The 27,891-nt window shown below is 48.9% G+C and overlaps 2 protein-coding genes across 4 annotated transcripts in view; one reads left to right on the top strand and one right to left on the bottom strand.

Moving 5' to 3' along the window:
• Nucleotides 1-23,029, bottom strand: EMC1 (ER membrane protein complex subunit 1). 3 transcript variants are annotated; one of them, XM_073570319.1, is made up of 23 exons: nucleotides 22,904-23,029; nucleotides 20,753-20,877; nucleotides 20,612-20,677; nucleotides 20,167-20,257; nucleotides 19,861-19,989; nucleotides 19,591-19,717; nucleotides 19,362-19,511; nucleotides 18,998-19,168; nucleotides 18,433-18,504; nucleotides 10,204-10,248; nucleotides 10,000-10,122; nucleotides 9,824-9,920; nucleotides 8,460-8,576; nucleotides 7,743-7,942; nucleotides 7,444-7,593; nucleotides 6,922-7,083; nucleotides 6,541-6,660; nucleotides 6,320-6,457; nucleotides 6,044-6,217; nucleotides 5,756-5,966; nucleotides 1,676-1,760; nucleotides 1,301-1,430; nucleotides 1-1,231 (listed from the first exon to the last, which is right to left on the bottom strand). In XM_073570319.1, the coding sequence occupies exons 2-23, from the start codon at nucleotides 20,853-20,855 to the stop codon at nucleotides 1,052-1,054; spliced, it is 2,841 nt and encodes a 946-aa protein (XP_073426420.1). In that variant the 5' UTR covers nucleotides 20,856-20,877; nucleotides 22,904-23,029; the 3' UTR covers nucleotides 1-1,051. The 3 variants fall into 3 exon arrangements, with proteins under 3 accessions (XP_073426420.1, XP_073426419.1, XP_073426418.1); XM_073570318.1 differs by lacking the exon at nucleotides 22,904-23,029 and adding an exon at nucleotides 22,741-22,870; XM_073570317.1 differs by lacking the exon at nucleotides 22,904-23,029 and adding an exon at nucleotides 22,580-22,804.
• The window catches only part of MRTO4 (MRT4 homolog, ribosome maturation factor), a 12,281-nt gene continuing 7,264 nt past the window's right edge, over nucleotides 22,875-27,891 (top strand). The window contains exons 1-3 of the mRNA XM_073570327.1: nucleotides 22,875-23,007; nucleotides 23,094-23,152; nucleotides 27,468-27,571. Of these exons, the coding sequence (XP_073426428.1) occupies nucleotides 22,980-23,007; nucleotides 23,094-23,152; nucleotides 27,468-27,571 (191 nt within the window). The 5' untranslated portion in view covers nucleotides 22,875-22,979. The remainder of the gene's footprint in view (nucleotides 23,008-23,093; nucleotides 23,153-27,467; nucleotides 27,572-27,891) is intronic.

Below are 27,891 nucleotides of genomic sequence, written 5' to 3' on the forward strand. Positions count from 1 at the left end.
TATGGAATTTTTTAAGCGTTTTCAAAATCTCTGCTTTCTGGAAAAACTATTTACAATTCACTGCTAGTTTGCTACAATGTATCAGTGCAGACTGTGACTCGTTGATGTCTATTGAGCGGAGCTACTTTATTGTATGTGTTATGTGTGCACACTTTTTATTTTTGCAGGAAAGTAGCCACATTTTTCTGATCTAAAATAATCCCTTTAAGAGAGATTTTTTTATTGCGTCTTTTCAGGAGCATTTTTCTAATGATGGGCAGTTTGCGCCACCAGTCCGAACTGTGCACTTTCCAATGTTGAAAGCTGAGATCTAGCTGTAGAAAAAAGAGCTTGTAAGTGCTGCGCTCCTATCTCCAGACCAGCCACCTCTGATAGACTGCAGCGGTGATCGGTAAGGGTGGTTTCACATTAGCGTTTCAGGCCGCAGCGTCGGCCTGCACACGGCCGCCGATAAGCCCCGCCCCCTGCCGCGCCTCCTGCGGTAGCTCCGCCTACAGGCGCATGACACTGCATGTGTCCCCTATCTTTAGCAGGTCTGCGTTTTGTGGCGCATGCGTCCTTTTGACGGTGCGCCGTCCAGGACACATGCGCCGCCAAACGCATACCTGTGCACGGCCTGCGCCCCCAGTGCTAAAGATAGGGGACGCATGCAGCGTCATGCGCCCGTAGGCGGAGCTACCGGAGGAGGCACAGCAGGGGGCGGGGCTTAGCGGCGGCCGTGCGCAGGCCGACGCTGCGGCCTGAGACACTAATGTGAAACCACCCTAACTGTTAACAAGTGTTATCAGCAAGCAGAGATTGTGAAAATGGTTTGTGTGGCAGAACTATGGTTAAACACCAGCCAGAATTAACCCGTGTAACATTCATGTCGCTCATTCATTCAACCATTCGCTCCAGTGCATGCCCGGCCGCCGGGCGGCAGTGACATGATGGCAGGCCGGGGTGTCACAGATTCAAGTCATTTCCCAATATCCTCTCCTCAGTCATCAGAGATGGGAGAGGCAAGTCTCTGGCTCCAGTGGTCTTCTGATGGTGGTACCGTCCTCCCACCTTAGCGCCAGGCGCGGTTCAGGAGTTTTACTTGCGCCAATCTCTTGGTGATCATAGTGGCGAACACCAGGCCGATGAGCACACTGCTGATCAGGATATAGTCGTAGTCGTCCTTCAACACGTCAAATTGCTTGGAGGGGTAGACGCGGGTCTGGTAGATGTCCAGTCCGCAAGCCACAACCTGCAGGAGCAAAGAAAGCAGCGTCAGACTCAGCACAGGAAAAAAACCTGACCCCTTCCCCCAACCTACAAGACAGGTGGACTCCAGACCAGACGGTGCTGTGTAAATCCCCCTCATTCTGGACACAGTCTGGTTGTAGTTTATAAAGCGCTCGGCGTGGATCTGAATGTCCGGTGTGTAGGGAATCAGGTTTTCTTCTCTGCAAAGAAATCGGAAAGTTCATCAGTGGCAGAAAGTGTTAGCATGGGCTTCAGGGAAAAGTATTTGACCCCCATTGAGCAGTTCTAAAGATCTCCCATAGACTATACAGGCCACAACTCTGCCAAAAAGAGGCAACCAAGACCTCACCGACACTGAGTACAGGGGTGTACCCCCACATATTTGACAAAAAGAGGCCATAAAGGAGCCAAGATCCATCACTGGAGACATATGGCTCTGCCTCACCTCGTATATTCTGTGGGAATTTCTGGTCGTCGAGGGTCCAGTAAAGCCTTAGGAAGGGAAAGAATCGCGCCCGATGGGAGTCCGACTGCAGAAATCAAAGAGAAGAGCGATAAGTGCTACTCACGACACCACCCATCATCAAAACTTAGAGGCGCAGACCCAAAAATGGCCTCTGTTTCTCCTGACTGACCGCTAATCCGGACCCAGATGACTGCTCACTACTTGTAAAGTGGAATATACTATTCCGTATACTTCTCAAGATCTTTGCTTTCTGCCCATAAATATAGGGTTTATTATGTGCACACGATTTGGGTGCTCTACTAGGGGAAATAATACTTTTGGAAGAACTTGGGGACAACTTTATGAAGGACACATAGTGACATTATGGGGAACAGAGCTTTAAGAGGGCTGTCCGGGGTTATCGGCTCCTGCTGCCGCTGGATATACATGTGCGTTCTGGGCCAAAGTGAGAGGATTTAGAGGAAAAAGAGATTTTTGTGTACTCACCGTAAAATCTCTTTCTCTTAGCCTCTAATTGGGGGACACAGGACCTTGGGTGTTATGCTTTCTGTCCACTAGGAGGCGACACTATGCTTAATCTGAAAAAGATTTGGCTCTGGCTCCTCCTCCACAGTATACACCCCTGGGCGGCATCCGCCTTACCTCAGTTTTTGTACCCAAGCAGTAGGAGGAGATAACAAATCCAACATAACCAAGCCTATAAACAAAGGCTACTATGTACAGCTCAAGGAACAATATGAGTACCCAACATAATAACAGCCCGCAAGGGCAACAGGGTGGGAGCTGTGTCCCCCAATTAGAGGCTAAGAGAAAGAGATTTTACGGTGAGTACACAAAAATCTCCTTTACTCTGTCGCCTCATTGGGGGACACAGGACCTTGGGACGTCCCAAAGCAGTCCCTGGGTGGGAAGCAATGGACGAATATTGTGCTGACAGGTCCCTAGACTTGGGACACTGCCGCCTGCAGTACCCGTCTACCCAGACTCGCTTCCACTGAGGACTGAGTATGCACACTGTATTGTTTTGTAAACGTGTGTAAGCTAGTCCAAGTGGCCGCTTTACACATGTGTTGTGCTGAAGCCTGGCGTCGAATGGCCCAGGAGGCTCCTACCGCCCGTGTGGAATGTGCCGTGATACCGGCCGGAATAGGAGAATTGTTTAGGCGGTAGGCGTCATGGATGGTGGACCTGATCCACCTGGCAAGGGTAGCTTTTGAAGCCGGTAAACCCTTGCGAATGCCTTCTGGAATAAGGAAAAAAAGGAATCAGACTTCCGGAAGCGTGGAGTCCTAGACACACACATACGCAATGCCCTGGCAAGGTCAAGCGTATGCAGGGCCCTCTCCACTCTATGAACCGGAGCTGGGCAAAGGGTCGGTAATGAGATGCCCTCATTGAGGTGGAAATCAGACACAACCTTTGGAAGGAAGGATGGAACTGTACGGAGAACCACCTTGTCCTGGTGGAAGAATAGGAAAAGCTGTTCGCAGGAGAGCGCTGACAGCTCAGACACCCTGCGTAGCGAGGTCATTGCCACGAGGAAGACCACCTTTTGTGATAAAACTCGAAGTGGAACTTCCATAAGAGGTTGAAAAGGAGGTGCCTGTAGAGCAGTTAGGACCAAATTAAGGTCCCACGTATCCAGTGGACGTCTGTAAGGAGGGACCAATCTGGAGACTCCCTGAAGAAACGTCCTGACTTGTGGTTTGTTAGCAATACGCTTCTGAAAGAGCACTGAAAGCGCTGACACCTGACCCTTAAGCGATCCTAAGGATAGGCCGGCGTCCAGACCTGATTGAAGGAAACCAAGAACTTTCGGAAGAGAGTAAGGGAACTGAATTCGCCCGCGAGAGTCGCACCAAGTAAAATACGCTTTCCAGGTACGACAATAAACCTTGGCGGAAGCTGGTTTCCGTGCCCTGATCATGGTTCTAATGACGTCTGGAGCAAAACCTGCCTGGGTTAAAACCCAGGTTTCAAGGGCCACGCCGTCAAATTGAGAGTCCCTAAATTCTGGTGGTAGAATGGGCCGTGAGACGGGATCGGGACGGTCTGGAAGACGCCAAGGGGTGTCTGCTGTAAGCTGAAGGATGTCGGCGTACCATGTACGTCTGGGCCAGTCCGGCGCAATTAGGATGGTCGGAACTCCTTCCTGTTTGATCTTCCTCATAACTCTGGCCATCAGGGGAAGAGGTGGGAAAATGTACAGAAGCTGGAACTGAGTCCAGTCCTGAACCAGGGCATCCGCCCCGAGCAACCTCGGATCGCGTGTCCTTGCCATGAAATTGGAGGCCTTGGCATTGAGATGAGATGCGAATAGGTCCACGTCCGGAGTCCCCCAGCGATAACAGATCCGACGAAAGATTTTGGGATGGAGAGACCACTCCCCCGAGTCCAGACCGACATAGTGCACTGAGTGCCGGCAGGTTATTCTATGACCAAAAACCTTACAGGGGTGGCTATGCAGAGGAGCGCTATAGGGAACCTATAGGGAGTCTGTGTCCACAGCAGGATAATATCCTGCTGTGCCTTACCCCACCGGTGTGCTCCTAGATCCGGCGCCAGCAGAAAAACTTCGGTTCTGCGCCCCCTGGAGACTGTGCAGTGTTCTTGAGCAATATAGCAGCGCTGCTCTCTTCCCTGAGGTAAAAAGGTGGGAGGGAGGAGGGGCGGAGAGCAGAAAAGGGCGCGCAGACAGGCAAAACCGCGCCTTCCTGGCTCAATCCGCCCCCTGTATGACGCTGTGCAGCGTCATTATCATCCAGGGGGGCAGGCCGGGGGCGGTAACAAGGGCGGCGGCTTCGGCTTAGGCAGAAGCCGCGGTCTAAAGTACAAAATCCTGCCCGGGAAGGGCTCCAGAGCAGCGCGGTAGTCCGGAGGGGGGAGGAAAACGAACCAAAAACCCCCCCGGATGAGTGCCATATCGCCCAGACGCCCCTATATACGCAGCGCAGCCATGTGAAGGGTCTTTTTGACCCCTTTAGAGGGCTGACGCTGCCGCAGGGACAGGAATCCCTGCATACTGTGGCCCAAATATGACAGCCCCCGGCCCCATAGCAGACCACAGCAGTGCTGGGGCTACAATAAAGTTAGCGCTGCGAACGCAGCTCCTACCTGTGGCGTCTCAACCTAACATCCCTAGAGGGGGTTAGGGAGGGCGCTTCACCGCCATCAGGAGGAATTCTTCCTCACCTCAGCCTCAACCCAAAAGGCCCAGGGCGGCTGGGGAAGGAGGGGGGTCCTCGACCTCGAACCATGCACCCGAAGGACTGGGGAGGGAGCGACATGGGGAAGAGCCATCTCTACCTCAACCGGGGTACCGCTAAAAAGAGGACCGAGGAGGGAGCCATGCCGGGAGTCTCAGAGAGACCCTCTTTTCTTCATTTGTGTCAAGAAGAATCTTCTTAGGTGTGCCTCCTTGCGACACTAAGCAAAAACTGAGGTAAGGCGGATGCCGCCCAGGGGTGTATACTGTGGAGGAGGAGCCAGAGCCAAATCTTTTTCAGATTAAGCATAGTGTCGCCTCCTAGTGGACAGAAAGCATAACACCCAAGGTCCTGTGTCCCCCAATGAGGCGACAGAGTAAAACAACTGCAGAGAAGAAGTTACCTGAGCGCGGGGTCCGTACTTACTGACGACATGTCGGCTGGTGGGTCCGTACTTACTGAGGATGTGTTGGCTGGGGGGTCCGTACACACCGAGGACGTGTCGGCTGGGAGGGGTCTGTACTTGCTGAGGACGTTCGGTTGGGGGGTCTAGGCGTCCGTACTCACTGAGGACGTGTCGGCTGGGGGGGGCGACCGCACTCACCGAAGACGTGTCAGTTGGGTGGTCTGTACTTACTGAAGACGTGTCAGCTAGGGGATCCGCAATCACTGAGGACGTGTTGGCTTGGGGGGTCCGAACTCACTGACGTGTCCGCTGGGGTGGGGTGTCTGTACTTACTGAGGACGTGTCCGCTGGGGGGCGGAGTCTGTACTTACTGAGGACGTGTCCGCTGGGGGGCGGAGTCTGTACTTACTGAGGAAGTGTCCGCTGGGGGGCGGAGTCTGTACTTACTGAGGACGTGTCGGCTGGTGATACCACGCTCGGTGATTGTGGCTTGCATGGCACGGATGGATGAGGGAAAGATGTAGGACTGCTGCAGGACATGTGGGAGGTGAGGTCGGTCCAGAGAGCTGAAGCTGGTGCTGTTATACTGCTCGGTCCCCTCGTACAGCTCCAGGACGGTCAGCTCATTGCGGCGAGCTTTGCTGTTCCAATACTGGTACTGGACGGGGAGAAATGAAGATGTGCACTGTATGGGCAGACAGAGGGAATATACTGTCATCAGAAGCTGGATCTTACCACCATCCAGTTCTCGGAGTGCACCAGGTGGACGGGACCTTTGGCTTTCCTCTGCACAGATGAGTGGATGATACGTCCTGTCACACCATCAATCAGGTAGATTCCTATGAAGCAGCGGTCGGGGTGCGTGTCTGTGCTCTCAGTAATCAATGCCAACAAGTTGGGGTTCAAGTACTGCAAAAATGCAGACACATATGAGCACCAAGTCCTATAGGGGGCACTATCATGGTTTGATGGGGATGCACGATCGGCTGCAGCAACAACCGCTCTCCTTACTTTGTAGAGGACACTGCGGTCGCCCATAACGCGCCCCTGGGAGTGAACATGCTCATTGGAACGCTTCCCCTTCACCACGGTAATCCTCTGCAGCTCTGGTGGGAGCAGGATTTCCCAAATCTCTTCTGTGGAAAGATCCTGGTAGAAGAAGTGAAAAAAAACCCAGAAGAATTAGGAGGACAGAGACGAACCCCCAAATGTGTCTCCACAGAGCAGGATACCTTGTGTAGACGAAGTCCAGTGAGTATTCCCCGCTCAGCGTCCACCAGGTAGAAGAAGACAGCCGATGACAATTCCTGCAACTGCTGCAAAACGTACTTGGTGGATGGGAAGGGGATGACCTGGAAGGATTGGGAAATACAGTGCATGGTTATTCTCATAGTCCGGCACTCCGAGCTTCAACAGCGGCCATTATGGTTGTCAATCATTTTACTTTGGGTTCTCATAAAACTGTGTCTCATAAAGCTAAAGAGCGAGGCAGATCTGCTGTTTCCCAGTGGAATAGTTATCTGCGGTCATTGGTTGTCACTCAACTTCCCAAACTATTACTGACATTATTGCGGCTCAACAGAGGGGGGGGGGCGACATGATTCTGCTCTCACCTTGTGTTGATCGTCCAGCAGGAGCAGCACTTTGGCATAGTCGTGGTCCATTATAGGGAGCAGTAGGGACTGAAGGATGGGTCGCTGCAGGAGAGGAGGGCTCATCTGGCTCAGCTTTCCAAAGATGGGGTTAAAGACATAGATAGAAGTGATGGCTGCCTCCTGAAAAAAGAAACCAGGATATTGTCAAAATGGTAAGAGAAGACAAATGCGATCCTCACTGAAAGAATGCACAGATGTAGCAGTGCCGAGATCTGCATTAACCCTTTAATTTTAAGATAAATTAAAAGTAAAGCAGATAACTGATAGATGCGGGTCTCGTCATTATTTCGAGCACAGGGTCCCAGCATGGACTCAGAAATGGAGAGGTGGTTGTGCACACAAGCTCCAGAAATTGCTGAAATACTCCTTTAATGCAGCAGGCTTACTGACAATACAGATTGGGAATCGTCTCCACTTTACCTGATAATCTCAGCTCTGCTACCTATGATGTTCTGGACCATGAAAGACAGATGTTCTCACCTTGTCCTTCACCAGCAGGGTACACTGCGGAGGGTGAGGGAAGTGAGCCGTCGTCCTCTGCACCACGAGCTTGAAGGAGGCTGCGGGCTTAACTCCTGGCAGGTAAAACTTCCACAGGATGCTGCCGGAGCTGCTCTCTATCCCAAAAAGCTGCAGGTATAGAGAAAAAGACCCAAAAACAAACAACCTCAGACACCCAGAAATAAACCGATCGGTGGCAGATAAATAACATTGCCATTTATACACCAGTTGTTAATAGTGGCAATGTGTAATGTATGGTGCGGAGCAGGACGGCTCACCTTCCCAGAGGACGTCACCGTCACCATCATCTTCTGCAGGTTGAAGTCGTCTCTGGCCAGCGTGTCGACGTTGATCTCGTTGCGGATCTGGCTGCGTGGTTTCCGTGCGTCGCAAAACATCTTCCATAAGTGAGCACTCCAGGACTGCAGCAAAATCAACTGGGAGGACAAGCGTTTAAATACCATTCCCAGGAGACCGTCTGCAAGGGGCGAGAGGAACAGCAGATTAAATCCTTTGCTACTCCAGCACCTCTGCTTCAGAGGTCCGTGCCCGTCCTGCAGTGATGATGTCTTGTACATGATTCTGACTGGCAAATGCAGTGAATAATGCACCTGTTGATATCACTGCAAGATCACAAGGCACCATGTCGAAGGAGTCAAGAGTAATGATGATTTTTAACATTTTTTTTCCTACTCTTAGATTTGTGCACAATTGGATTTCCCAGGATTATAATATTAATCTGGATGACATCTGAAATTACAGGAACTGTGACGTCACTGCACAGACAAACACTGACGCCGCTTACAGCAACCAATTACATAAATAAAGGGTTTATACAGGTCAGCGTTACCTTGAATAGCTGGTTCCAGGAAAGCATAAAAAAAATAAGAAAATGTCTTATAACAGAAACAGTAAGAAAGGTCAAAAAGCAAAATACCCCCAGAGAGGCTTCCGACACCCCACAATTCCATTGCTGTGTCCAACAACCCCTGTACCTGCTTTCTTTCCAAATTCTCCTTCCAGCTCAGCCTGGGCCCCGGTAAGAGGCAGATCGACCATTTCCATAGTGATGACATCGGCCAGTGCCTCCTCTCGTAGCCACAAGGTCTTCCCTGCCGATAATAAACAAGAATAGTTACTAATAGAAAACTGAGCACCAATAATCTGCAATCTACAGCCTTAAAGTCCCACGGATTACACTACCACCTTTATGCTGATGACACTCAGATCTACCTCTCTGGCCCAGACATCACCTCTCTGCTATCCAGAATCCCAGAGTGTCTATCAGCCATATCCTCCTTCTCCACTCGCTTCCTCAAGCTCAATGTGGACAAATCTGAACTCATCATCTTTCCTCCATCTCTCAGATCTTCCTTACCCGACCTAGCTATAACAATTAATAACATCACACTTTCCCCAGTACCGGAAGTCCGCTGCCTCGGAGTAACCTTTGACTCTGCCCTGTCCTTCAAACCGCACATCCAAGCTCTTTCTACCTCCTGTTCGCCTCCAGCTCAAAAATATTTCCAGAATCCGTCCTTTCCTCAACCCTCAATCTACTAAAATGCTTGTGCATGCCCTCATCATCTCCCGCCTCGACTACTGCAACATCCTTATCTGTGGTCTCCCTGCTAACACCCTCGCACCTCTCCAGTCCATCCTTAACTCTGCCGCCCGACTAATTCATCTCTCTCCTCACTACTCCTCCGCTTCTCCCCTCTGCAAATCTCTTCACTGGCTCCCATTCCCTCAGCGTATCCAGTTCAAATTACTAATACTGACCTACAAGGCCATCTATAACCTGGCTCCCCCATGTCTCTGAACTAATCTACCGATACCTTTCCTCACGTAATCTCCGGTCCTCCCAAGACCACCTCCTCTCCTCCACACTTATTCGCTCCTCACCCAACCGCCTCCTAGACTTCTCCAGAACTGCCCCTCTTCTCTGGAATTCTTTGCCCCTACAAGTCCGACTATCAACCACATTTGGATCCTTCAGACGGAACCTGAAAACCCACCTCTTCAAGAAAGCCTACAGCCTACAAGACCCCGCTGCCTCCTTCTCGCTCACCACTACCGGTGATATCACCTCAAACAACACCGGAACTGCTGTAACCCACCAACCTACTGTCTCCTTCCCCACCATCCTGTAGCATGTAAGCCCGAAAGGGCAGGGTCCTCTCTCCCCTCTGCATCAGTCTGTCATTGTTAGTTTGTTTACTGTAAGTGATATCTGTAATTTGTATGTAACCCCTTCTCATGCACAGCACCATGGAATCAATGGTACTATATAAATAAATAATAATAATAATGCTACACAAGCGTGCAATTCACAGGCCATAAGGGAAGCAGAGGTCACCTGGCTGGTGCAGGAACAAGAGCTGGTTGTCCTCGGTCTGCACCAACGCTCGATAACCCACAGAGTCATCCTTCTTCAGGAAAAGCTGAAGGTACAACTGAGAAAACACAGAGAAAGTCAGGAAAGGCGACAGTGCGACGATTATAAACAGTGAGAGGAGTAATGGAGACACTCACATCGTCGGGCTTCACGCAGCTCTGCTCCAGCGTGAATGTCATGGTGGTGTCCAGGAGCCTCCGGCCGCTGTCCGCCATGTACAGGCTGATAGTATAGGTCTGTCCGGGACATGACCAGGTCTCCTGCACAGAACAGACATGATGTTACAGGACGCGATCAATCACGGACGCTCAATCCTCCGGGAGTTACAACGACAGAGTTACCTGCGAGCAGCTCAGTCCGGTTGGGATCTCCACCTCTGGGATTTTCTGCTTTGGAAAATGAAAAATATATGAAAAACACCGGATCCACATGTAAATTATACATAAGCATCAGTTTCTATAACTGTAGCAAACCTTCAGCTATAAGGGTATGTGCGCACGATCAGGAACTGCTGGGGGTTTGATGCTGCGTATTTATGCAGCTTGAGACCCGCAGCGGCTAGATGTTAGAGCATAGTGGATGGGATTTCTAGAAATCCCATGTCCACTATGCGTACATGTGCGCCTGCGGATCACCCGCAGAGACTGACATGCAACGCGTTTCTCCAGACCGCAGCATGTCAATGTCTCTTGTGGAGACGTTAGTGTCCACAACAGAAATTACATCAACTGGATTTATTAGAGGTGGTAAATCCCCACGCTTTAGTAATCAGAGAGGAGTCACCTGCGTTCAATCAAAGACAACGCTTTAGACAAAGTGATCAAACACTGCATCCAAAGCACTGCTAGATCAGATTCGTGGGCACCCGGCCTAAGAAGTAATTGGTCTGTAAGGCCTGTTTCACACATCCGTCGCCATCCGCCAAAATGGCGGAAAACGGATCCGTCGGCAAAGGAACCCGTGCTCGTAAAAAAGGAGAGAGGGAGAGAGAATTTTTCAGCCGCCAGACCGGGATTTAAGGTTAAATTTCCGGCAAAGGCAATTCTTCCGGGCATGCGCAGTGTGCAGCGGAAGCCAAAATTATGGCGGATCCGTAAAAAAACGGATCCAACGGATGACCATCCGTCAAGATCCGCCGATAATGCAAATCAATGGGAAAAAAACGGATAGAACAATAAAAATGGCGGATCCGTTTTTTTTGGCAAAACAGCGGATTTTGACTGATGGAGACAAACGGATGTGTGAAACAGGCCTAACAAATTGCTGGTCTGAGAGGCTTATAGCGACTGGGCGTTCACATTAACCCCTTCATGACCGGATCTTTTTCCGGTTTTGCGTTTTCATTTTTCGCTCCCCTTCTTTCCAGAGCCTTAACTTTTATTTTTCCGTCAATATGGCCATGTGAGGGCTTATTTTTTGCAGGACGAGTTGTACTTTTGAACGACACCATTGGTTTTAGCATGTCTTGTACTCGAAAACGGGAAAAAAATTCCAAGTGCGGTGAAATTGCAAAAAATGTGCAATCCCACACTTGTTTTTTGTTTGGCTTTTTTTTGCTAGGTTCACTAAATGCTAAAACTGACCTGATTCTCCAGGTCATTACGAATTCATAGACACCAAACACGTCTAGGATCTTTTTTATCTAAATGGTGAAACAAAATTCCACAATTTGCTTAAAAAATTGTGCAATTTTCCGAGACCGGTAGCGTCTCCATTTTTCATGATCTTGGGTTGGTTGAAAGCTTATACTTTGCGCACCAAGCTGACGTTTTTAATGATACCACATCTGTGCAGATACGTTCTTTGATCGCCCGTTATGGCATTTTAATGCAAAGTTGCGGTGATCAGAAAATGGAATTCTGGGGTTTCAATTTTTTTTTTCTCGCTACGCCGTTTAGTGATCAGGTTTTTTTTTATTGATCGGGCAATTCTGAACACGGCGATACCTAATATGTGCAGCTCAGTACAATAATCATCAAGCACAATGTTACACTGTAGCCAAGAGTGGAAGAATATCACTCTCCCAGAGTAAACACCCAGAAAAATGGGCTAAGCGGACAACTCCCAAAAATATTGCAGACAAATAGAAATTGAGTAAAAATGTCCCACAAAACATAATAAAAAATGAACAACTTGGGGGGGCGTGGCTATGTAGCGGCGGAGAGAGGACGCGTTCAGGGAGCGCTCCTCATATCCTGCAATTAATCCGGTCAGTGGACTCGGGCCGCCGTGACATACCTGCCAGTGTCGGACCCTGTGGACTGTGGAGCACCTCTGGACCCCGTGGGAAGCCGAATCTCGGCGGGCTGATAGCTGCATAGGTAGGGGCAGCCGGCGGGGCCTGCATGAGGCGGCGGCCATTTTCAGAAGCGCGCGCTCTGGCTGTGAGAGACGTGGCGCTGGCTCCCTCCTTGCAGCGCTGACAGGACGGTGAGCATACATCCTGAGGACTTGAAGGGGAGAAGTGGTGAGTGCCCTGGAAGATTGGGCCCCGCACTCCCCTCTGCTAAGTCACCTAACTTGCCAGTGTTATTACTTTAGGGGCCTCTGGACCCCTCCCTGGCTGTTGTCTTTGTGGGCGCTGCAGATCTCTCCCCAGCCATAAGACCTCTCGTTTACTTGTCAGAGCGGGATATTATCCTTCTGTGTGGTCCTATTGCTCTGTGTTGCCCTTGGGACACTTGTCACCGTTATATTATAGCACCGCTGTGCTCATAACTTGGATATGAGAATCCCCTGGATATACCATTACTGTTACCCGGCTGTGCCATATTGCTATTGAAAATGAACCGCTCTAAGGGGACAGGAGCAGCCGAAAAATTGAAAGAGTTTGCTAGACCTGACCATTCTGATACCACACGGTCCCTCAGAAATAACCCCTCCCAGACTCAGCGTAAAAACCGGCCTGAGGGTGAAGAGGAGAGTGAGCAGGAGGAATTAACCCTCAAGCAAGCATCTGAACAACTGATGCAGGTCATCTCCTTAAGTGGGACATCGCTGACGGGGAAAATAGAGGACGTGCATACCGAGGTGGGGCATCTTCGACAAGATATGCAGGCCATGAGAGGGTGCATTACAGAGGTGGAGATGAGGGTGTCCAAGGTAGAGGACACCATCGTACCCATGGAGGCCATGCTTGCGAAAGCGGTGGGCTCTATGAACGCATGGAGGCAAAAAGCAGACAACCTGGAGAATAGAATGCGTCGGAATAACATCCGAGTTATTGGTCTGCCGGATAGATAGGAAGGTCAACATCCGGAACAATTTCTAGAAGACTGGCTCAAAACTTCTCTGGGAGATGAATTCTCCCCAACATTTGCTGTGGAACGGGCTCACAGGATTCCTACAAGACCTCTTCCTCCTGGAGCCCCACCTAGACCTTTTCTGGCGCGTCTCCTCAATTGCAGGGATAGGGATGCGATTCTACGTCTAGCTCGACAGTAAAGTCCCATCAAGTTCAACATTGCCACGATCTCAATTTTTCCAGATTTTTCTATGGAACTCCAGAAACAGCAGGCACAATTCATGGACATCAAGAAGCAGCTCCGGGAGAAGAATGTTGTGTACTCCATGATCTATCCGGCCAGGCTCCGGGTGGTCCATGAAGGTTCTTCTATATTTTTTACGGATCCGGTGGAAGCGGCTGCGGTCCCACAAAGGGTCTGCTGCGAAGGAATCCTAATGTTTCTACTGTTAATCAGAATTCTTTTTATTGATGGTTCGATTGGAGCTTTTTCCGCAGGCGTCCGGATTACCAACAATACCGGACACTGAGCCCAGTGATGGTATCCCCTTGTCTACTTCATGACGGGAGAGCAGGACTTTGCTCCCGTATTGTTTGTTTCTTTACTTTGATGTTTCTTTATAGTGGTTTTATTTGTTTTTTTAGGTAGAATTTGCAGCCAACAGCAGTTTCAATCTATGTGTGGTGTCTCTAAATTTTACTCGGGTACTGATGTAGGCCATATCCAGCGGAGTAAACATGGGGTCTGAGATTATATGTATGACATGGAACGTGAGAGGTATAAAAACCCCCCGGAAAAAGATCAAAGTTTTCTCGCAGATTAGACATTACCGCCCTCACATTGTGGCCTTGGTGGAGACGCATCTGACCAAGGTTACAGCTCGGTGCGTGCAGAAGCCTTGGGTACAATGGTCTGTCCATGCATTCCATACTCGAGAGAGGTTTCACTGTTGGTGCATAGAGATGTTAGATGGGAAGCCAGGGAGACCCGGAGGGATCCTGAGGGTCGTTTTGTCTTCGCATATGCATCGATAAATACCAGGGAATATGTAATTGTGTTTATAATCCACTCCCGGCTAATATGTCCATTCTTCAGAAGGCGATGAGCTTCGCCCTAAATTATCCAGATGCGGATGTTATCTGTATGGGGGACTTCAATATGGTCATGAATAACCGTTTTGATAAATTGAGATTGGATGATGGAGTGTCTGGGGGGGGTTCCTTCGCCGACAGCAACCCAGCTGTCGCAATTTATGGAGGGTAGCGGGTGGCTAGATTTGTGGAGAGTGCGGCACCCTGAGTTGGGAGAGTATACAACTCATCTACTAAGCGCTCCCTATCACGCATAGATTACATATTCGGATCCAGTGGTCTGGCGATGTGGGTAGATAATATAGAAAATGGCAGTAGAGGGATCTCAGACCATAGCCCGGTCATCCTTAGACTTAAGTACGGGCAATTAAATAACAGTGTGGTTTGGAAGTTGAACCCTTTCTGGCTGAAACTGATAGTACCCACCGATAGAACAATCGATCATTGCATTGCTTCATTTTGTCCCACCAGGAACCTCAGGATATTAATTTATTTTGGGATGCCCTTGAGGCATATCTGAGGGGCTGCTTGTCCTCCACAATTTCTTATATTAAGCGGGTAACCTCAAGGGAGGATGATGTGATGGAACGGCGATTGAAGGATTCAGAGGCTGCATACATATCTAACCAAACTAATGGCAATAGGATTAAGTGGTTGGCTGCCCAACGATTATACACCCAGCATATGGACACTAAGTCTAAGCGCAAATTATTCTTTGCTCGCCAGTCTTATTTTGAGCTGGGAAACCAAGCAAGTAAATTTTTGGCCTATCTGGTGCACCAATATAATACCTCTAACACAATACTACAGAACCGTAAGTCGGATGATTCGTTGGTGTCTTCAACTGAGGAGATTCTCGGCTGCTTTTGTGATTATTATAAGTCATTATATGAATCTAAAAGTGGCTCTGATGATTTGGGGTGTTTGGATTATTTGTCAGATGTAACAATTCCCTACCTTAGATCCTGATCAGCGAGCCTTTATGGACGCTGAATTCACTGTGGAAGAGATAAGAGAATGCCATAATGGACATGGCATCTGGGAAGGCTCCTGGGCCGGACGGGTTCCCTATTGAATTGTATAGAAAATACCGAGACATATTAACGCCACTTCTGATAAAGGTATCTCGGGGAATATGGGAGGGGGAATCTATGCCTGAATCCTTTTACGAGGCCAATATCATAGTGCTTAGGAAGGAGGGGAAGGACCCTTTAGAATGTGGATCCTATTGTCCCATATCGTTAGTAAATGTGGACTATAAAACCTTTACTAAGATTCTCGCCACCAGATTACATTCGATAATACTAAACCTTATTCATCCTGACCAGACGGGCTTTATGCCTGGTATGAGCACTTCAATTAACATCAGACGAGTCCAGTCAATAGTCCAATATAGTTCTCTAGTGTCAGACAACAAATGGGCACTGGCATCGTTAGATGCCGCCAAGGCTTTTGACTCTCTTGAGTGGCCTTTCCTCTCCGCATGCCTACAGAGATATGGCTTTGGTGATAAGTTTATAAAATGGGTCGAAACACTATATGAAACCTAAAGCCCGTATTATCGTGAACAATTCCATATCTGAGTCCTTTTCATTACACAGGGGGACCCGTCAGGGGTGCCCCCTTTCCCCGATCCTCTTCGCCCTTGCGATTGAGTCATTGGCAATACGTATAAGGTCTTCCCCTGGTATTAAGGGTATAGATATAGCGGGTCGGGTAGATACCATAGGTTTATATGCAGATGATGGGGTGATATTTATGCCCTGTTACCCCTATCCCATTCCCCGATGCCTCGACTTGAGGCTCTCTCCTCGTTGTCTATTGTATCTAGCTTTAAATATCTGGGTGTCCATGTATCCCATAACAGTACGCTCGACTTACAACTTAATGTCTACCCATTGCTAGAGCTGGTTAGAGTTAAATTTGCAACTTGGAGCAAATTACCGCTGTCTGTGGCCGGACGCATTAACCTGATTAAGATGATATTACTTCCCAAACTTAGCTATTACCTTCAGCACAGTGCTGTAATGGTACCCAAGTCCTTCTTTGTGAATCTTAATTCCCAGGTCACATCTTTTATGTGGGGGAAAACCAGACCCAAACTTAAATTGTCCACTCTACAGAGGCCTAAAAAGGGAGGTGGGGCGGCGCTGCCAGATTTCTTCCTATATTATTTGGCTGACCAGACTAAAGCCCTAAGTAAATGGATGCAGGGTAATTATCTTCCTAATTCTGAAAGTCACTTGCTTAACGCGACAAGAAGTGATTGCCCACTGGGTTTCCTGGAGTTGGAGAGGCCTAGTGTCCCTCATTTACTGCCCTTGCTCCGTCTGGCACGATTAGTATGGAGGCAAATTAAGAAAGTGATCGGATTTAAGGATATCATAGCTGAAATTCCCCTATGGAAAAATGTCTATTTTCCGGTATTACTAAGTCACCCGTCCACTGATTTTTGGATTCAACATAATGTCTCCTTGATAGGAGACCTGTATGATCATGGAACCTTAAAGTCTTTCGAACAGATACAGGCTAAACGTGATGTTCCGAGATCTCAATTTTTCCGCTATTTACAACTAAGATCTGCTCTTCAGTCACACATAAGGTGTATGGGTGAGGGCCGTGCCATTTCGTCCCTACCTTTGAAAGGAATTCTTAATTCACAGGGTCCCCAAGGCCTTATCTCCTCTTTATATACGTACATGCTGTCGGTGGGAGCAGAATCTGCCATAAGCTCTGTTAAAGGGAAGTGGGAAAGACTCATTCCTAATACGCAGGGAGAGGAGTGGGAAGAGATCCTGGAGTATCCGATCGGAGTATCATCATCTATTAATAGAATGATACAGCTGTATATAATAAACCAATCATATCTGACTCCGATACGACTTTTTAGGATGGGTCGATTCCAATCATCAGAATGTCTGCGATGTCACTCACCAGATGCAGATTTTATTCACATGATATGGCAATGTCCCGCTATCCTACAGTACTGGAAAGAGGTGACGCTATTCTTGTCATCACTGGTGCAAACTCCTGTCCCTCTTGAACCACTGGTCTGCTTGTTTGGGGTATGGGAGGAGGAGGTTTGGGGTCACCATGTTGGGATTTTTCTACGTGAGACACTGTTTATGGCACGGAAAGTATTGGCACTACGGTGGATGGGTAATTCATGTCCCTCTCTTAGAACTTGGATTGACTTGGAATATACGATTGTTCCATACGAGCACACATTATATCAGAACAGGGGATGCTTGGGAAAATTTGAAAAGATCTTGGAGAGGTGGAATTCTTCTCGTCTTACTTTGTAGAATGGAGACTTTGCATATGAGATAATATAGTGAAAGATAGTAGGCTGCGAATTAGTAAATAGTGGACGTAGTCGTAATTTAGTTTAGGAACTTAGAATTAATCTACATTATCTGAGCGACATGATAAAGGCCTGTGAGATATGATTGATATACATGCTCATAATGTATAGCCTGTTGGTCTTTGTATATGCTTGGGGGATTATGCATATATTACCCGTATATTATTAATGAGTGTTCAACTTTTGTTTAGTATTTATCACATACAAATGTAGTATCCAATAAACATTACATTACAGACACAGAGAGGAAATATGGAGGAGACATGAAGGTAAGCTGGGGAAGGAAAGGGAGACAATATATATCCCAAGGGAGCAGAGTAAGAATAACATTTACTGTATGTAGTGCCCAGAAGCTGCCATAGCTCGATCGTCTCTACTACATAGAGGCGATGCTCAGATCGCCCATAAGTAGCAGAATTACTGCATTGCTATGAGCATCGACCACAGGGTGGCGCTCAAAGCAATCCGGCATCAACAACCATAGAGGTCTCAAGGAGACCTCTAGTTGTTATGCAGACGAACCGATGACCCCTGACCCCCCCGATCACGTGACGGGACCCCCGTCACGTGATCGGGGGGTCATCAATTCGGTGTGCGTATTTCTGGACCGATGGCCGGAAGCGCGCGTTAAATGCCGCTGTCAGAGTTTGACAGCGACATTTAACTAGTTAATATGCACTGGTGGATCGTGATTCCAACCATGCCTATTGCGGGCACATGTCACCTGTTCAAAACAGCTAACATGTCACGGCTTTGATGCGGGCTCACCGCCAGAGCCCACATCAAAGCGGGGGATACTGCCATCGGACGTACTATACTGTCCGATGGCAGTAAGGGTTTAATAAGAATGATAAGAGATGGGGCACTCACCGTGTCAGTCTTGCACTGCAGAACTGCTGCCACTGTCTTGTCACCCGTGGAAGCAAAAGTGACCGAGTACGTCTAAGATATAGGAAAAAAAAAAAAGTTACAAAACATGCTTGGAAATGATAACTATGGCTGAAGTCCTGGAATGCAAATATCGCACAGGTATCTGCCTAAGCAGTACTGCTGCTGTTACAAAGCGGCACTGCAGGTGCCAGGAATAATGAAATAATTATAAAATGTCAGATTACAGGGGTATTCTCAGTTTGTAAGTTATCAATGGATTAGAGGATAACATCCTGATTACTGTGGGTTCATCACCACCAGTTGCGAGAACCGTGACTCTGAAAAGCCCCGTGTGAATGGTTTCATTCATTCTTAAATGGACCACTTCGGCACTCGAATAGAATGAATGGCACGGCAGTGCACATGATCGACCACTGCTCCTTCTTGGGGAGCGATCAGGAAGTCATCCCCATTACATGGATAAGGGATAACTTCCAAACGCATCAATACCCCTTTAAAGGTATCCTATTATCAGTAGTAATCTCGAGAAAAGGAAAATACTCACGTGAAAGAAGTCTCGCAGAGGGGTGAGGATCCCATCTCGATACTGCATCAGCAAGAAGCGTTGTGGAGATATCTGGAGAAAGAACTGTGGCAGTGCCGATCCCGTGGTTGTACGTGGTGCGGTCACAACACCGAGCTCAGTGATGTCATCAATCGCTTCCACACCAAGGGCCTAAAATAAAAACATGGCAGTCACCACGTATCATACATACGATCCTATGTAAGCACTCACCCATAATATTCTGCATTGTGCAGTTATCTGTGCGTTGTCACCCATTTCAGGCTAAGAAAAAGATTACTATAGCATTCTTCAATGAGGGTTCTACTGTGTGATGGTGTGGGGGGGTGAAGTGGAGGTAATTAACCTGCAGGTGATGCTGGGTGGTCTCCTCCCCGGAAACCAAGGACAAGGTATGGAGGGAGGCAGTTACGGTGTCCGCACAGACCAAGACACCCTCTGTGACGATCCCACACGTCCCTTGTAGAGTATGAAGCCAGTGAGTGGGTACCTGAAACTGTGTAAAGACACAATGATCAGTGGTCAGAACACAATCAGACCACTGGCACGACTGGCGGCTGCAGACGGTCACCAACCTGCTGACTGATCGATCCATCATCCACGCTAAATGTCAGGATCCGGATGTGATCGTTGGGGACGATTCCCACCACATGAACAACCCCTTTGTAGGAGGAATGCAGCAGCTGGTACTGGACAGCGCCACTGGGGATAGAAGAAAACACTTTTTTTTTTTTTCCCAGAAACAGGTTTGTTCATAAACCAAACTGAGTTCAGAGGGATGAAACCTACAGATCGCACTGAAGACACAGTGTGGAGGACTGCACAGCAAAAACCTATGACTGTACCTGTCCGGCAGAGGTTCGGACCACTTCATGTGCCCATTGGACAGATAGTAAAGCGATAATGCAGAGTTCTTCAGCACGGCAATGTATCGTGCCGAATCCTGAGTTCCAGCAAAACCGGCCACCTGAAAACTGAAGAAATACAAAATGTCACTATATACAGAAAGCCAGCAGGGGGCAGAGTGGCCAGCGCACAGCAGAGGAGCTGGGAGGTGATCGGATCGTATGAGGTTGGTCATCACAATTTATACAGGATTAGTCCTGTTTAATAGTGTAGCAAAGCCTTCTGCTTGTGTCATAATTTCTTACCTGCCAGCGTCTAGAAGAGCTTCCCAATTGAGACCCCCAATGTTAACCTCCCAAGAGCGCAAAACACGACCACCTGAAATAGTGATGGCATCTGGGAAAAAAAAGCATTTGATACGTCTCAGATATATCGCCAGTGGGGGCGCTGTTGCATTGTTTATAGGAAAATTTTGATGACTGAGGTGGTGAGAAGCGGAACTGCAGCAAAGGAATCGTCATAATCAGGGGAACTCGTCAGTATGCAGCACACAAGCCTATTCTAACCAGGGACAATTTAAGTAATAAAGGAACATTAAGTTATTGCAGTTGTGAACGTAATAAATTCATCACAATGAAAAACAGCAATTCTAAAGATGAGCTGCAGTGTAAAGCAAGGAGAATTAAGAGTACCAGTCCGGGCCTTTGATACAACAGGTGAATTCCTGACTGGCCCTGACAGTATACTTACCCTGCCCGTACATCAGCAGCGCATCCACGGCGCCCTCCGCGGTGTCCTTGTCTATGTGACGCCACACTGCAGGAGAGAGAGGTGATCAGTGACACGAGACAGCAACTGATCAGTGAGATCAGACAATGAAGAGACACTCACAGATGTCGCCCGTGCGAGAATTCAAGGCCACAATCACGTTCTTTTCGGTGGCGGCAATCAGTTTCTTGGCTCCTTGTCCAGACTCGAGTGCAGCAAACTTCATGCGCCCGACATACTGCTGCCGCCTGCAACACGGGGGGAAGATGTGTGTCATCAGCTGCACACACCGCCCCATCACAGGGATATATATACATATATATGGAGAGAGCCCCCGCACCTCTGGGGGCTGACAGGAGGAGAGAGCAGCCAGAGGTGCGGGGTGACAGGTGGAGAGAGCAGCCAGAGGTGCGGGGTGACAGGTGGAGAGAGCCCCCAGAGGTGCGGGGTGACAGGTGGAGAGCGCCCCCAGAGGTGCGGGGTGACAGGAGGAGAGCGCCCCCAGAGGTGCGGGGTGACAGGAGGAGAGAGCCCCCAGAGGTGCGGGGTGACAGGAGGAGAGAGCCCCCAGAGGTGCGGGGTGACAGGAGGAGAGAGCCCCCAGAGGTGCGGGGTGACAGGAGGCGAGAGCCCCCAGAGGTGCGGGGTGACAGGAGGAGAGAGCCCCCAGAGGTGCGGGGTGACAGGAGGAGAGAGCCCCCAGAGGTGCGGGGTGACAGGAGGCGAGAGCAGCCAGAGGTGCGGGGTGACAGGTGGAGAGCGCCCCCAGAGGTGCGGGGTGACAGGAGGAGAGAGCCCCCAGAGGTGCGGGGCTCTCCTCCTGTCACCCCGCACCTCTGGGGGCGCTCTCCTCCTGTCACCCCGCACCTCTGGGGGCGCTCTCCTCCTGTCACCCCGCACCTCTGGGGGCGCTCTCCTCCTGTCACCCCGCACCTCTGGGGGCTCTCGCCTCCTGTCACCCCGCACCTCTGGGGGCTCTCTCCTCCTGTCACCCCGGACCTCTGGGTGCTCTCTCCTCCTGTCACCCCGCACCTCTGGGGGCTCTCTCCTCCTGTCACCCCGGACCTCTGGGGGCTCTCTCCTCCTGTCACCCCGCACCTCTGGGGGCGCTCTCCTCCTGTCACCCCGCACCTCTGGGGGCTCTCGCCTCCTGTCACCCCGCACCTCTGGGGGCTCTCTCCTCCTGTCACCCCGGACCTCTGGGGGCGCTCTCCTCCTGTCACCCCGCACCTCTGGGGGCGCTCTCCTCCTGTCACCCCGCACCTCTGGGGGCTCTCGCCTCCTGTCACCCCGCACCTCTGGGGGCTCTCTCCTCCTGTCACCCCGCACCTCTGGGGGCTCTCGCCTCCTGTCACCCCGCACCTCTGGGGGCTCTCTCCTCCTGTCACCCCGGACCTCTGGGGGCTCTCTCCTCCTGTCACCCCGCACCTCTGGGGGCGCTCTCCTCCTGTCACCCCGCACCTCTGGGGGCTCTCGCCTCCTGTCACCCCGCACCTCTGGGGGCGCTCTCCTCCTGTCACCCCGCACCTCTGGGGGCTCTCGCCTCCTGTCACCCCGCACCTCTGGGGGCTCTCTCCTCCTGTCACCCCGGACCTCTGGGTGCTCTCTCCTCCTGTCACCCCGCACCTCTGGGGGCGCTCTCCTCCTGTCACCCCGCACCTCTGGGGGCTCTCTCCTCCTGTCACCCCGCACCTCTGGCTGCTCTCGCCTCCTGTCACCCCGCACCTCTGGCTGCTCTCTCCTCCTGTCACCCCGCACCTCTGGGGGCTCTCGCCTCCTGTCACCCCGCACCTCTGGGTGCTCTCTCCTCCTGTCACCCCGCACCTCTGGGGGCGCTCTCTCACATGTCGGAGGAAGGACATCTCTGCGGACCTCTCCTGAATATCCCAGCACTGTGGAGGTTTCCCCCGTGACTGTAGTCTCCCTTCCCCTCTTTCCTCCCGCACTCACCAGTCAAACTTGCCCACTTGATCCTCGTACACAGCGGCGCTGACAGTCGCAGAGAGCAGCAGCAGCCCGAGCCGCACCACGGCCGCCATGACAGCGCAGAGCCCGGCAGTGAGCAGAGCGCCCGAGCAGCACCACAGAAACGGACCGGAAGCTCCACTCACCGCGCGGATTGAGTCCTCCGTCCGCCGCCTGTCTGCCTACTACTGTTGGCTCCGTTACAAAACGGCTCTCTCCGGAAACCGTTTGTGATTGTTGTGTACGAGGCCGGGAAAGAACGAAGCGCGGAGCGGGCTGCAGTATCAGCAGGCACCGAGAGAGACAGACCTGTATCCCAGAATGCAGCGCGCCGCCGGGGGCCTCACACAGCCAGACTGAGCTACACGTGACTGAGAGCAGAAGGATGCCTAAGTCCAAGCGTGACAAGAAAGGTGAGGGGCCTCCGGGGGCCACAGCTGTATGACGGGTGTCTGGGGGCCGAGCTGTTACCTGACTGATCTCTGCTGTTTATTCCCAGTGTCCCTGACCAAGACCAGCAAGAAAGGGCTGGAGGTGAAGCAGAGCCTGATCCAGGAGGTGAGTGGAGGCCGAACAGCGGCGGGGGGCACCCGGGAGACTGGGGGACAAATTACCACTAGAATCCTAGAATGGTAGAGTTGGAAGGGACCTCCAGGGTCCTCGTGTCCCACCCCCTGATCAATGCAGGAGTCACTAAACCATCTCAGACAGATGTCTGTCCAGCCTCTGAAGACTTCCATTGAAGGAGAACTCACCACCTCCCGTGGCAGCCTGTTCCACTCATTGATCACTCTGTCAAAAAAGTCTTTTATAATATCTAATCTGTATCTTCCTTTCAGTTTCATTCCATATCTTCTCGTGTTTTCCATGTGTAGATAATGATCCCTCTACACTGTGACAGCCCTTCAGATATTTGTAGACAGCTATTAAGTCTCCTTTTAGCCTCTTTTACATACTAAACATTCCCAGATCCTCGTAGGACATACCCTGCAGTCCACTCACCATCCTGGTCGCTCTTCTCTGAACTTGCTCCAGTTGTCAATGTCTTTTATATGATGTGGTGTCCAGAACTGGACCCAGTATTGCAGATGAGGCCTAACCAAGGAGGAGTAGAGGGGGATAATTATTTCACGTGATCTAGACTCTATACTTCTCTTAATACATCCTAGAACTGTGTTTGCCTTTTTTGCTGCTGCATCACACTGCTGACTCATGCAGTCTGTGAGCTATTAGTATACCCAAGTCTTTTTCACACGTGCTGTTGCTTAGTTCTATTCCTCCCATTCTGTAGATGTAATTTTCGTTTTCTTCCTCTGATGTAGAATCTTGCATTTCTCCCTGTTAAATACCATTCTGTTAGTCACTGCCCATTGTTGAAGTTTATCTAGATCCTTCTGAATTCTTCCTCTGTCTTCTCTAGTGTTAGCTATTCCTCCTAGCTTTGCATTGTCTGTAAATTTGATTAGTTTACCTTTTAGTTCCCTTATCTAGATCATTTATAAAAATGTTGAACAACACTGGGGCACAGCACAGATTTTTTTTACCGCACCTGTTGTGTGAGCTGGATTATCGTACCTTTCTAACGTTTTTACGTCTGGCTGAGATGGAATCCAGTGCTCCACACATGGACCACATGAAGTCCTTCACGAGGGTGAACTGAACTGTTTCTTCTACATGTTCTACTTAATAATTTTTTCACAGATGTTTCCTGGCATAGAAGTAAGGCTCACTGGCCTGCAATTTCCTTGCTCCGTCTTCTTTCCGTTTTTGAAGATAGTGACAACATTTGCCCTTCTCCAGGATTTTTCAAAGATTCTGGCTAGTGGTTCTGTAATTTCCTCTAAGGCTGGGGTCACACTAACCAACGATAATTACGGTCCGTACTTTCCATGCGTAATACGGAGAAATGTCCGTAGGCCGAGATTTTCTCGCAGGCTTGCAAAATGGACATATAATGGAGCCCAATGACAGGTTAAAACCTAAACTAAAGAATAGATATATACACATAGAGAATATATATATATATATATATATATATATATATACATATACAGTACAGACCAAAAGTTTGGACACACCTTCTCATTTAAAGAGTTTTCTTTATTTTCATGACTATGAAAATTGTAGATTCACTGTGAAGGCATCAAAACTATGAATTAACACATGTGGAATTATATAATTAACCAAAAAGTGTGAAACAACTAAAAATATGTCTTATATTCTAGGTTCTTCAAAGTAGCCACCTTTTGCTTTGATTTCTGCTTTCTCTCTAGCGTGACCCCGGCCTAACTCTTTCAGTCCCCTAGGATGTAATTCATCTGGACCAGGAGATGGAAATTCATGTAAATTAGCTCAGTGTTCCCTCACATCTCTCTGTTTATGGATAGAGTGGATTCTTTTATTCCTTCCATTGCAATGTGAAGCTGAGTTGATGACTTGATGTTGCATTTGCTTTCTAAGAGAACACAGATGCAAAATAGGAATGTAAAAATTTGGTTACTCAACATCATATATGACCACTTCACACTTTGCATTCTGTAAAAATTCTATAGCATCTTTGATTTTTCTTTTGCTTGTGACATTCCCCCAAAATTCTTTTTTTTTTTTTTTTTTTTTTTTTTTTTTTTTTTAAATTGCTTTTAGTCTCCCTTACAAGCTTCACTTCATCACTGGCTTTAGCTCTTCTAACGCTTGCACTACAAACAGCAATTATATTCTTCTTTGGATATGCCTCCCTCTTTCCATTTACAGTATATACTCGAGTATAAGCCGACCCGAGTATAAGCCGGGGCACCTAATTTTGCCACGGAAAACTGGGTAAGCTTACTGACTCGAGTATTAGCCGGGTATGCATTGTCACCTCATCCCTGTCCTGCTCTGTGTGGCTCTCCCCCCTCCCAGTATGCATGGCTCGGCTCCCCCGTTCCATCCTTCTATGTATGGCTCAGCTCCCAGTGCTCCCCCCGTCCTCCTCAGTGCTCCCCCAATCCTCTTCCGTCATACTTACCCTCCTCGTGCCATCGCAGAACGTCCCTGCATCCTCCATTGTCCCAGGGCTGGCAGCTTCTTCCTGTGTTGAGCGGTCATGTGGTACCGCTCATCAAGGTAATGAATATGTTTCCATGCCTATGGGAATGGAGTCGTATCCATATTCATTACCTTAATAAGCGGTACCACGTGACCACTCAACACAGGAAGAAGCTGCCGGACCTGGGACAATGGAGGATGCAGGGATGTTCAGTGATGGCACGAGGAGGGTATGATGTCCCAGCCACCGGTTCCTGCCGCCGCTCCCCCTCCCCCGCTGGCTTTCTGCACAATGACTAATGACATTTTCAGCACAAAAAAAGTGCTGAAAATCTCAGCTTATACACGAATATATATGGTAATATACATTTCTTTTTTTGCCTTTTTAACAAGTGATTGACTTCTGTGTTCATCCAGCCTGGTCTCTTTAAATTCTTCCAATTCTTTCATCTTTTCGGGATTGTTAATGATTGTCCGGTGAGAATTTCAATTAGTAAAATCTCTCATCTTCCCTGGGCATTTCTGTCCTTTAGAACATCCGGCCATTGGACCTTTCCTACCCTGTTTGAGTCCATTAAAATCTGCCTTTCTGAAGACCAACCTTAAAGTCTGAGTCCTCGCTGGTTTTCCTCCTCTTGTAATCCAAAATTCTAGGGTAACATGATCACTGCCTCCTAAATTCCCAGCCACCTTCACTTCCTCAACTATTTCCTCCCTGTAGGTAACAATTAGGTCCAAGATTGCAGATCCTCTGGTTCTCTCTTCTATGTTTTGTAAGATAAAGTTGTCAACAAGAGAAGATAAGGATTTCCTGGACCCAGTACTTTTGCCTGAGGGAGATTCCCAACATCTGGATAGTTAAAATCTTCCATGATCACTATGTTGCACTTTTTTAAGAACAAAGATATCCATATCTTCAGTCTGTCCAGGAGGCCTATAGTAAACACCTTCAATCGCGTTATTTCTGTTCTTCTCTCCTTTTAACAGAGCAACCAGTCTCTGAAGCTTGGATCTCTGGGGAGATATGTTTTCCTAACATACAATGCAACACCTCCTCCGCTCTTGTTAACCCTGTTTCTAATAAATAAGTTGTAGCCTCCAAGGTTTGTATTCCAAGCATGTGTATCGTCCACCAGGTTTCAGTGATGCCTATGATGCCATATCTCTCTTCCTGTGTTAGCAGCTCCAATTATCCTTGTTTGTTTCCCATTCTCTGTGCATTTGTCTACACATTTTAGTTTCTAGTTGGTTTCTCCTGCTCCTCTATCCCCCTCGCTAATACAGTGTACCCTTGGATATCGGTACTCCACCCCCCAACTGACCCATAGTACCGCTCTTCCCTAGACTGACGTCCCCTGGGGGGCCTCATTACAAATTAGGCTGAAATGTAGAATAATTGTTTTTTTTCTGCCTGATCTCAAGCTTCAACTCTTTATAGGCTTCATTTACTGTCTGAATTTGTTCCCATTCGCACTGATAGACTCGGGTTCTTTCTTCCAGGAAAAGACATAAAAGACAGTCTTATCTGTATGTGATGTCCAACAGCTGAGGGTTTGTTACACTTATATCTAGCCTAAACAATCCTGTGAGGAAAACACTAGCAGCGGCGCCAATCTCTCTCGCCTTGTCACAATGTATTGGTGAACTTTCCAGACTGTATATCTCACAATCCAGACTGGATACAATTGTAACAAACCCTCAACTGTGAGAAGAATTAGGTCAGATTTTCTTCCTACTGATCATCCCAGCGTTACTTCACCAGATGAGGACTCCACTCTGGAACTTTATAAGACTGGTTGAGCCGTATTCACATTATGTTTAATTTTTGCATTTCTTTTTTTTTCAGCTCCGGAAATGTGTGGACACCTACAAGTATCTGTTTGTTCTGTCTGTGGAGAACATGAGGAACAACAAGCTGAAGGACGTGCGAAACGCCTGGAAGCACAGCCGGTACCCCACTCTCGTACTGTCCTGAGAACAATGGGTTAATCAGTGTAAAGGCCTATTCCCATCTTCATAGACGGATATTGTCAGACAGTGTTGTAAATAGAAGTTATTTCTCAGTTTCCTATTAAAATCTTTAGCCGTTCTGAAGTTATCACTTTTTTATAAATTGTCGCCTTGGAGACCGACCACTATTGATGCACAGGACATGTGCAGTGCTTGTAAATGTTTTTTGTGTAGGGCTTTCAAGCTCTGCTCTGAAGCTGCCAGGATCGCTGGAGCACATTGTTACCTCCTAATCCCAATCAGATTCAGCGCAGCTTACA

The sequence above is a fragment of the Dendrobates tinctorius genome, unplaced genomic scaffold, assembly GCF_039654945.1.
Source record: "Dendrobates tinctorius isolate UK_male_01 unplaced genomic scaffold, ASM3965494v1 ptg000028l, whole genome shotgun sequence".
Taxonomy (NCBI): domain Eukaryota; kingdom Metazoa; phylum Chordata; class Amphibia; order Anura; family Dendrobatidae; genus Dendrobates; species Dendrobates tinctorius.

What these genes read in the sequence shown, in the direction of transcription:
- EMC1 (XM_073570317.1), bottom strand. Translation starts at nt 22,668, where the DNA reads ATGGCGGCCGTGGTGCGGCTCGGGCTGCTGCTGCTCTCTGCGACTGTC. An exon ending in GCTCTTCTAGACGCTGGCAG is followed by an intron (nt 19,990 to 20,166) that starts GTAAGAAATTAT and finishes GTATTTCTTCAG; the next exon opens with TTTTCAGGTGGCCGGTTTTG. An exon ending in CTGGACTTCGTCTACACAAG is followed by an intron (nt 6,458 to 6,540) that starts GTATCCTGCTCT and finishes TTCTTCTACCAG; the next exon opens with GATCTTTCCACAGAAGAGAT.